Raw genomic sequence first — 11,495 nt, 5'->3', positions numbered from 1 at the left:
CCGCTGATGTCGCCCAATGTTGGGCGCCAACTGAAGGACTGGGCTATTCTAAGGCCCAGCGGTGCCAGGGGACAACACCTGAAACCTTCGTGGGTTACCTGTTCCGGGGTACAAAACACATAGACACGGGACACTTCCTGCGGCGTCAAAGATCAGCGTTTATTTACTGCAGGGATACAGAAGTCGCAAGAAGTACACAACGTGTAGGTTCTGAGAGACTGCTTCGAATTGCAAAAGTGGATCGCTCCTTTTATACACATTTCTGTCATCGCACAACATGGCGAACAAAAGGTTACAACTCAGTTCCCACAGTAAACTTCAAAAGGGTCGCATTCATGTTTCAGAAGCCCGGAACATAATTACAGCAACATTGCCGGTTCCCAACTGTAAAAGCACATCATCCCCACATTAAGCACATTCCATTCCGACTGTAAACGAATTAGGAGAAAGGACAGAAACAGATGTAAAGGAAAAACAAGGATGCACAACAGATTGGAAAAGAGTGTAAAAGGGCAATACCAGAAACTTGATTGCAGGATCAAAGGCCTCGTGCCTAATGCATGCATGACTGAAACAATAGACTGGCACGGCAAGATGAGCCTCGAGCGGGGCCATCTGCCTTTGCCGTGTCATTTCCCTCATCATAAAGACACCTTCAAAGGAACACGTGTCCTCCACGAACGCTTGGGAATACCAGGGTCACAAAGCGGACAAGGTCCGTTCGCTGGCTACTTGAGGGCAAGAAACAAAATGGATGCCGCATCTAAAATGGAACCCGAGGGCTCAGATGGTCATACCCAGGAATGAGACGAACCGTACATAGTAGCGTAGCGAAAACGCGTACACCCACTAAACTCGTCGTTTTCGGTTCGTGGGTACCAAACTCGTCCATATTCGAACACACCCAAAAAGTGTCATTACGATTCCCACGGAACCTCATTCCTCCCCAGCACCGAAGCTACCCTATATTTTGTCACATCCCTCCTGACCTCTAAATACTTCCAACTTTCAAACTGTCCCCACTTCCTACTACTCCTATACTCAGTCTCCCAGTATCAACTTACCCTGCGCACTCAGCATGACCCATTTTACCTGAGCAAATCTTCGATGTCACAAAGTCAGCCTCAATACCCCATGCCCCTTCCCTTTCACTATACCAAGGATTTCTAGAACTGGGCTTATTTACTGATATTGAAATTCACCCTCTCTCCTCTTACATTTTAATATTCCATAAATTATAATATATATGTAACAACATAATGTTGAGTAATCTAATTCTAGTCGCGTAGCACAAAACCCCTTAGAATTCTTGTAAAGTGGGTGTAATGGGGTAGGAACCACACCAACAGGCCTAGAACTCCAAGCAAAGACATATCAACCTAACTAAAGCCATGCAAACTAGCGTAGCCCAGTACAAACAACAGACAATGGGAAATGCCAAAATATTTCAAAGCATATTAGGTGTGATATTTGCTAAAATTACACACAGTGCCTAATTTACCCTTAGGAGTCTGTCTGCACAAAAGAATTACATTCGAGGGTTTACTCAAAACACAAAACTCATACAAAGTATTGTTTCTCTGTCTTTGCATAAATATAAATTAAAAATCATATTTGTCACAAATAACAGAGTTATTTGCATGTGTGTGGCTGATGCCATCATTGTGGCACAATGCGCAGTAAATACAATGCAATGCTAATTTTGGTTGTGCAAGGGAGACTATTGCACATAGTTGCATAGTGTGAATCTTGGTAAATCTGCTCACAAGTGTAATGAATTTAGAACGTGCTAGATCAGTAAATGCACACAAACATAATGACCCCTTCAACACCCAAACTACTCCATACTCCTACTACCTCTGCCTTTTATTAACCCATCCTATATTTAAACTATCCAACCTTTAAATTACTCCTTCTACCCTCACATTATCTCACCAAAACTCACACACTACACCAGGCCCGGCTCCAGGAACTTTTATTTGGGTGGGCCAAGGGTGCATTCGGGTGGGCCACTACAGGCCCGATTTGTCGCTTATATGTCTAGCCAGGCCTGCTTCCAGCCCTCGTTTAGCTCTTCTTAGTCTACCAAGGCCCAGTAAAACACACTCTTTTCCAAATCTCTTTCTAAATGTTATTACTCTCAAAAAGTGTTTTTTTTCTCCATGATATGTCCCTTTGATGGGAAGAGGAGATTTCTAAGGTGGGAGTATCAGGCAAATGACACTACTCAGGCTCCCTCCGTGCGACCTTCAGGAAGAATCCCCCTTCATTACTACCTCCACCTGACCCCAGACTCTGCAGTGTGCTCCCTTACAGGCTTGCTTATCCACTTTTCTACCACCCCTCTTCAGTGCATCTTATCTCACAGCTGACCTTGGGCCCCAGCCCCATATGAGCCACCATACAGTTGCATTTTCATTATTCCTGGTAAAAAAACATTAGTAAAATCACCTTCAAACTTGAAGCATTGAATATAGCAGTAAATGTAATTAGCATGCACTTTACAGTTTTCCTAATCACCCGACTGTTAATTAAATATACGAAAACAGAAAGGCCATGACAGGGTTGGATTTAGTGCTGGTGCAAAAGTCTTTTTTGGGGCCCTAACAATTGACCTCTTTCTCCGTGGATACCTTTACTACCACCCTCCAACAGTGTCCTTCATCTCTCCGCAGCCCCTCCCCCTCATGACCTCCTCCTCAGACTCCATCACTGCCACCCTCCACCAGTGCCCCTCATCACTCCGTAGCCCCCCTATCCCATGACCTCCTCCTCGCTTACCTCACTGCCACCCTACACTAGTGCCGCTCATCTCTCTGTAGTTCCCCCCCCCCCACCCCATGACCTCCTCCTTGGCTTCCCTCACTGCCACCCTCCACTAGTACCCCTCATCTCTCGGTAGTTGCCCCACCCATGACCAGCTCCTCGTATTCCCTCACTGCCACCCTTAACCAGTGCCCCTCATCTCTGTTGCCCCTCTCTCATATGCATTCCATTTGTTGTATAGCGCTACTCATATCAGTGTAAGGTGTCACAGTACTTTACATAACAGCACACATTATACAGAGAGAATGAATCAGTCTACGGGGAATGTCACATAGGCCAATGAGGATTACAAGTGTAGGAGTCACATGATCACATGTCATCCATGCTGGTGGGCAATATATTTTACTAGGCTTTGGTCTGGAGAAGCACAAACTCAGGATTTAAAGAGTACTCCAGTGGTTGGAGGTTGGCTTTACTGATAAAAATGTATGACTTCCCAAACAAACTCTTTTTAGCGACATCAGAATAATGAAAGACTGGAGAAGTTCTAACTATATCACAACACAAAAAAAGGTGAAGTTTGTATGCAGCTCTTTGATGGCAGTTCTGAGGTCACTGTCCTATTTTAGGATTGTAACTTCTGAACGGCAAGTAACACAAGGATCTCTGTGACAAAGGCAGTAACCCACCGAGCTACCCACATAAAATACAGTTTATCTGCATTTAACCCCTTGCATGCCCGCCCCTTTCCCCGCCCAGTGCAGCGCTTTTTATTAGCGGGCGGAGTTCATGACGAGCTGGACTCGTCATGGGCACAGCGCCACCGCAGCCCATGACGAGTCCAGCTCGTCATGGGCACTGAAGGGGTTAAAAACTAACAGACAAATGATTGCTCTCCAGCAAGATCATAAACCACCAGTTTTCTGGACAGGAGGACCCGGAAACAGAGGTAAAGGAACTGATGGCAGGAAGCTGCAGGGAGGGAACAACTAGAACGCCGAGCGGCCTCCTATCCGCCAGCGCCTGCTTCAGTCCATGCGTGCTTTACCCCTGCCTCATCCGGAATAAAAGAATGTGGCAGGCAAGACACCTGTTGAACATCATCATGCATCTGCACGAGGGAGACTACACCGCACTAGAATTTAGTGGGGTCCAAATGGGGAACTACGTTATAAAATTGACTTAGCCATAGGAGACCGCCAAGCTCTCTATCTCTGGCAAGCTAAAATATGCCGGCTTTGTCCTTTGCTGACAACAGTTTGCTGCTTTCCTAAACAGCCCGGCTTACAAACACTCATCGATAGGTCTCAGCTATTTTGTGACACCTAGGGACTAGAGCTACATACCAACAACGTTGTGGTATACTCCAACAAAAAGAAGCAGGTTGGCAACATCAGACGGTGACGGGATTTGACTATTTGGGAATTAGACTGTCTAAAATTGAGTCAAAGGGATCCCAAAATTCAAATAATCTGCTCGCTATTCAACTATAGAGCATCCTCTGTTGTGAGGTTTGCCAAACGAGCATCATCTCGCTTGATATCCCCTGCCATTCAAATCTACAACAACCAAGTCAAGAGCGCCGCCTGTTATGGCACCAAACTATGGGGCATTGATATTCTTTTCCGCTCAGTGTGGGTGAAAACAACTTTATAACGGCTATTGCTAGATTGAGGGGTGGGACACCTCTTCTGCTGCTCAGACTGGGTCTTGCCCTCAAGTCTATCACAGAAGGTACAAGATTCCAGCCCTTAATATATTGGGATTCAGGTTTGGTTTATAGACGTTGTAAAACCCTATAGAGAAGCCCTAAGTGACTTCCCAACATCGCAAAATTACAATTAAATTCCCTGGCTAGCACTTGTCAAACAGACCCTTAGCACTCTGGGGAGAGCCGTTTTTGGAACAACCCTTCAGCAATTAATAGTACTGCCAAAGGCACCATCAAACTGGCATACTGGGCAAAATTCATTATACATAGGGAGACCTTTGATTCCACAGGTAGTAGGACCTAAGCCTTTCTTATGTACAAAAACATATTTAAATAAGAGAACGCCCTGGATTACATTCAACCGACTTGGCCACATTCTCTTCTCAACAGCACGTGTATGCCATCTTTGCACTTGTCAACTAACAAGTCGAAGCTCTGCCCGATCTTCCTGTCTAACAGCAGCATTGGAGAAGCATTTTCTATTCTTCTGTGAGCGAGATCCCGGTGGATTGCACCCTTGTGCCGATCTTTGGGCCTTCGAGACCGTATGAATTCGCTGAGAATATGTAAAAGTGACATAAGGGTGATTGTAGTGTTTCAAGTGGCTACATTTACCATGTCGGGATGGTTGATGGGCCAGAAGATTATTGGTTCTGCACCGACTTTAAGTGCTATATTGTAGCAAATGTAACATTAATTTCTTTATTATCGCCTGTTGATGGATAGTATTTATGACTCACGCCTAGAAGTCTATTGCTGCTCAATACATTTTCAATGTCGTATTGGATCTAACACTTATCTGTCTGATGAACGTTATTGCCCGTAGATTCTTTATCAATTTAAACTTTTATTTTATGCAATATGTTTTACATGTTTGAATTGCTAAATTCAAACTCACAATATACTCTGGACTAGCATATTACTGAGCAGGTTGTTTTCTTTAGACTTTGAATCTTCAAGTAGCCTACAGTGTCAGACCAACAGAAAGCAAAAACCCCAGTGACACTTTTTATACTTAGTTGAAAAGGTCAGATCAGAATAAAATCACTTATTATTGTTGTACATCGGTTGCAGATTCATTGCCATTGCCCAGGCCCACCCCCTAGAACCGGGCTTGCACTACACTCCAGTTTGAAAAACTGCCCATTCAGACGCACACTGTGCTCTCCTACCTTTAAAGTAAAAGTACACTTTATATTGGTAAACGGGTCCCATCCAGGGGTGTCAGGCACCATAGCTGATTCATCCACGTCATCGGGGAATGGTGGTGGGGTGCAGGAATCCATCCCAACCCCTGCATGCGCTCTCCCTGGCTGCACCGGAAGTTGTGGGCTGCTCGACGTCGCGGTGCACGCGCTGGAGGCAGAGCTTGTTTCACCGCGCTCCCAAATAGCCTAATCTGGCAACGTGGTGCGTGTGCTGCAGGCGGCAATTTGTTGCTTTTTTGCAAGCACGTGAGCAGTGCTTGTACGTGAAACGGCGGCCGCGCGGCACAGGCCCGTTGCGGCGGCCTTATAATTTATTTGGGTACACTGACTGTCAGTGTCCCCAAATAAATTATAAAGGCCGCCACAACGGGCCAGTGCCGCGCGGCCGCTGCCGCCCGCAAAACAGTGCCGCCTGGGGTGGACCGCCCCCACCGCCCCCTCCTAGCTACGCCGCTGCTCCTCCTCTTCTTTGTCGTCTAGCTTATCCTTGTGAAAACTGCACCCCAACCAACCTTTTTCCCAGCCCCTGCTTGAGAAGTCAGCCCACAACTTTCCAAAAAGGAGCTGAGATGGATAAGACTTTTTTGGGGGGAAACTTCCAAGATGATGCGTCAAATGGCGCAAAAGTTTTAATTGGTCCTAATTATAACTTCCCAGTGACACAGTTAAAATGTAACCCTACCTGTCTGAAATTAAGGTAGCCTGATGAAAATAGTCTAAAGTGATGGTCTCTTAATATTTGACATAAGAAAAAAGATAACAACTCCAAAATTGTCTTGCAGTGTACTGAAATGGAAAGTAAATTAATTGTTGAGGTTGGGAATTAAATCTAAGCATTTATCCTATTGCTGATAAATCGAACATTGCCTGTAAACCTAATAGAGGTGCACTCAGATACCTGATTACTGATCATGCTTTGCTTGACCCTTGGCACCTAACACATCTATAATAAAGGAATATTTTCTTGAGTCTATGTAGGCAGCTGGCTCTTTATGTGATATATCAATAGCCTGATAAAGCATTTTAAGAGTCGAGGTTTTCCCTTACTAGTGGACAGGGGCTGGCTATATTATCTGAAAGGGCTCTTTCGGTGGGGGAAGTTTGGTCGAGTAGCATTAGGCTTAACACAGAGGAGTGAAAGACATTTGCAAAATACACACAATGAATAATAACTGGCAACACGACTCAAGAAGGAGATCCGCACCAATTTATAAAAGTAAAAAGTATCTTTATATATGTTTAGGCAGCAGAGACAAAAAAACTTTCAGGTAAGTACGTTTTTGAATATAAATATAAATTCTTTTCAGTCTAAAAAGTGGATACATTGCACTTTCTGAGCATGGCAATGTTATCCTAGGGAAGTAAGAACAAGTTCTTCAAACAGGTACAGTACTTTCAAGACCGATCTCAAGGAGTTAACGTAAATGGTGGGCAAGGTTCAAGATAGCACCAGCAGTACACCACCAGTGGCATAAGGGTGGCCGCTGCAGGGTGCAGAATAGCGTTGGTGCCCAATAGATTTCAATGGGGAACAGTCACTGCGTAAAGTGACTTCAGGCTCTGGCTAGGAAGCCAGTCAGGCTGAACCAAAAAAAGGGCTCAGGCCTTGCAATGCTGGGGTACAGGGGACACCATTGATCATCTTCTCCAAGGCCCAGGGCCGTCAGATGCAGAGGTGTCCTTAAGTGTTTCTTCCCGGAGCAGTTGCGGTCGAGGTGGTCGGCGTGTAGAGACTGCAGGTGATGTCGGGGAGTTCCGGAGGAGTGAAACCATGATGGAAACACTTCAGCTCAGACCGGAGGCAACGGGTGCAGTGGTTGCTTCAGGTGTCAGGTTTCGGCTGTACCAGAGGCCTCAGAGTTTTTCTGGAGTTTCTTCTTAACAGGTCTGCTGTTCATGGGAGGCCTTGATCTTTATTGAAGGCAGGCAGTCCACCCAGAATCTTGGAGGCACAGCAGCTGCAGAATAAGACATCTTTGCCACAGAGTATATGGGAGAACAGCAGACAGGTCAGCTGGGCTGGGGCCAAGTCAGGTGATCTCTTCAGTCTTCTGCTTTCGGAGCTCTTCGTGTCTTTCGTAGGTCATCAGAATCTGCTTCTGTGGTGCCAGGGGCTGCCCTAAATACTGAATGTAGGGGTGTTAGGGGAGTGTTTCATGGTAGCCAATGGACTACCGACCCCTGGGGTCACTATGCCCCCAATATGACCACTTCCTGTGAGAAGTGGGTACAACCCTGTCCCAGAAGACCTAGGAATGTGATCACAAAGATGGCTGCCTTTGAGAAATCATGTCCACCTCGCAGTTAGCCCACCTTAGGAGTGGAACTAGTCTGTGTGGCTTCCTCTCCTATGAGGGGAACCAGACTTGCATTCCAAAGGCGGCTTCTTCAGGGAGGCCAATTAGCAGGTCATCCTGTGGGAGGGGGTGCTACACCCTCTCCCTGGACAACGCTTTTTTTTGGGTCACCCTAGAGTAATGGTCCTCGCACTAGAAGGTAAGAACATTTTCTCGGATGGCAGGCTGGCAGAAACCAATCATCAGGAACACATGAGGCCGGTAGGTTTTTAGGGAGCACCTATAAGGTGCCCCCTGGGTGCATGTATTGGTAATTCCAACACTGGCATCAGTGTGGGTTTACTGAACATCCCTATTTTCAGTGAAGCCATCATTTAACTGGGGAACTCATTTTCATCAGTGTATAGCATGTCTCAAAATGGCTTCTCTGGCTTCCCTGCTCACTTGTACTTGTAGTAATAGGACTGACCAGCACAGGGGCACATCTGCTCATGCAGATATGCTCTCACAAATAATATTAAGCACCCTGCGATAGGTCTGTCAGGCCAGCTGTAGGTGTGACTTACAAAATCATATGCAGTGGTAGGGGACATGGCACACAGGAATGTGTGACATGCTGTGTTTTCACTTTTGTCTGCAACAAGATGGCCCTCTCCCCTTTTAACATATGCCCAGGGGATGTCATAAATTATGTCATAGAACATGTCATGAGTAATGTAATATGTGAGGTCATAAACAGTGCATGGAGGGGGTGCAATTATTAGGTAGCTCTGCTGACTATAACTGGCAAATTTCTGTGTTTCTTGTGGTTCAAAATGTTAATGTTTTCACTGACATATTCACCTAACTATAACATTGCTTTAACCTTTGTTTTTTTCAGTGAATATATATATATATACCTTCTGAAACCAAATCCATGTTATAGATGAAAATATCTCTTGTATACTTTCTGCTATTTCTTCTGTATGTAACAACTTTCATGAGTACTCTTGCAGACATGTTTTTTGGTACACACTAAGAGGCCGATTCCGACGTCGTTCGGAAAGGCTCCGGATGGGATTCAGTATTGTCGAATCCGATCCGGAACCCTTGTTTCCTACCAAATTGTACAGTTTTCCGAACGACCGATTAAGATGCTCGGAAATCGTTCTAGCATACCAAATCGGTTCTGAAAGTTCCGGACAGCCCGAGTCTTTCAGAGCCAAATCGTACAGATCTACGGACATGGTTTCTGAGCGAGAGATTACGATGACCGATTCTGACAGCCATTTTGATTTGGTTTCTCCAGAACAAAATGGCTAACAGAATTTGTCTTTGGGCGCCCGTAGCAGGCCCCCTTCACCTGGGGCCCTCAGAATCGAGTCCGTTGGGTACCCAAGGGACTCCTCTATCCAACTATGCACAGTGTGGCAGGTAACATGGGGCGTCCGCCACAGGGTGCAAGGTTTTTCCCAGCCACCCCTTTCTTCAAAGTGAGCCTGTGCTCTTTTTCGGAACACAGGCTTCCATTGATGTCAATGGGAGTCTGACCGAATCGTATCTGGAAGCATCGGGATACATCCAAATCGCTCGGTCGGACTCACCCGATCCGAGTTGTCTGGTAAGCATTCTGGGACCGATTCAGTAGGAATGCTTTCCGAATGACAACGGATTTGGCCCCTATATGTGTATGGTATTAAGCTGGGATTGCAATGAGGATATATGCCCTGTCTGTGGCCTTGGGCTCTATAGATGTACACAATGTTTTTCAAATGCAGTTCATATTCTCTGTACATATATATGTCAACCACTTCACTAAAGATGGATACTGCCTTTCCAAGATGTACATGCCAGATTTGAGCTTATTGAGTGCCGGATACAGGGACAAAGTTATAACTAACTATACTTAAAGCCCTCAATTTTATTGACTAACAGTAGGCACAGGCTATTGAAGACAAAGAATAGGCTAATGCTGATAAGTCCTACCACACTCATGTACTGGGCATGATTACCAAGAAAGCAACAGCTAAGATTGAAGGAGATACCCCCAAAGGATGGAGGGACGATTCAGTTAGTTAGCAACTTTGATTGGTTAATGTACTGTTTATTTAAGAAAGTAAATTCCACGTAGCCAAATGCATAAATATGCAAAATGCAATAAAGAGAACAAATACACTTGAAATGTGAAATGTCCCATCAGTATGTATGTTGTTACTAATAACACAATAAAATAATTTGGAAAAACATGCAAGAAGTAAATACTAACATTAATTGTATTTTCTATGTTGGAATGGCAGTGGATGCAGGACCCCCTTGCAGTAGAGAGTCAATCATCATGTCGCCCATCAATGACACTGGATTCACACCATCATCCTTCATTCTGGCTGGTATCCCTGGACTGGAAGATGCACATCTATGGATGGCAGCCCCATTAAGTGTCATCTACATTATCACTCTTCTGGGAAACTCTACTCTACTATTGGCCATCAAAACAATGGTGAACCTTCAAAAACCCATGTACCTAGTCATCTCCCAGCTAGCTTTTGTTGATCTGACGTTATCATCATCCGTCCTCCCTAAACTGCTAAGCATCCTGTGGCTCAATAATGGAGAAATCAGATTCAGTGCCTGCCTCATCCAGATGTTCTTCAGCTTCTCCTTCTTAGGAATTGAGTCTTCCATTCTTTTGACCATGGCGGTCGACCGCTATGTCGCAATATGCAACCCCCTTAGATATTCCACTATCCTAACAAATGCGCTCATAATAAACATAGTGGTAGCCGCTTCCACCAGAGTCATTCTGATTGTTGCCCCTCTCCCACTCATTTTCATGGCAATGCCATTCTGTAGCAGAAATGTCGGCCATTCCTATTGTGAAAATATGGCTGTGGCAAAACTTTCCTGTGAAGACATCACTGTTAATAATGCGTATGGTCTGGCCATAATGTTGTTTATTGTCCCAGTGGACATTGTGTTCATCGCCTTGTCTTATATTCTGATTCTTAGGGCTATTCTCCGCCTTCCCCTCAGGAAAGAGCGTTTCAAGACCATCAGTACCTGTGGATCCCACATCTGTGTCATTTCTATATTCTATGTGCCCTTGTTTTGCTCTGTTCTGCTGCACAGATTTTATCACAGAATTCCCCTTTATGTTCACGTGCTTTTTTCGGACACTTGCATCATCTTCCCTCCATTCATGAATCCTTTGATTTATGGCTTAACAATGAAGGAGGTGAGGCGTGGAGTACAACAATTGTTTCAAAAGATCAGGTCCAGTCTCAGGCTTTGACAGCACTCTCAAGGGATTTGGTGGTTCTGAAACCGGAAGCAGCACACAAGGGTGACGAAAATAATAAGAATTATTATTATTGTGTTGCAAGAATATCGTTTTGCATAAGTATTTTGTCCAAAATATTGTTTACAACAAAATTGTCGCATCGGTTTTTTTTTTTTTTTTTTTTTTTTTTTTAAGTTTTTATTTTGCAGAGAAAAAGGGTACAAGCACGGGCCTACAACCTCCTGGGCCGGCCGCTT

General features: G+C 44.9%; 1 protein-coding gene across 1 annotated transcript; it reads left to right on the top strand.

Moving 5' to 3' along the window:
- Positions 1–10,296: 10,296 nt before the first annotated feature.
- Positions 10,297–11,250, top strand: LOC146806224 (olfactory receptor 52E4-like). Its single transcript, XM_085623903.1, has one exon. The coding sequence runs from the start codon at positions 10,297–10,299 to the stop codon at positions 11,248–11,250; it is 954 nt and encodes a 317-aa protein (XP_085480029.1).
- The last annotated feature ends 245 nt before the right edge of the window (positions 11,251–11,495 follow it).

The sequence above is a fragment of the Triturus cristatus genome, chromosome 8, assembly GCF_964204655.1.
Source record: "Triturus cristatus chromosome 8, aTriCri1.1, whole genome shotgun sequence".
Lineage (NCBI taxonomy): Eukaryota > Metazoa > Chordata > Amphibia > Caudata > Salamandridae > Triturus > Triturus cristatus.
Note: the sequence above shows the minus strand (reverse complement) of the source record. Positions and strands in the feature narration are given on the sequence as shown.

Bases quoted from the DNA above. Each gene is read 5' to 3' on its own strand.
- LOC146806224 (XM_085623903.1), top strand. From the start codon at position 10,297: ATGTCGCCCATCAATGACACTGGATTCACACCATCATCCTTCATTCTG.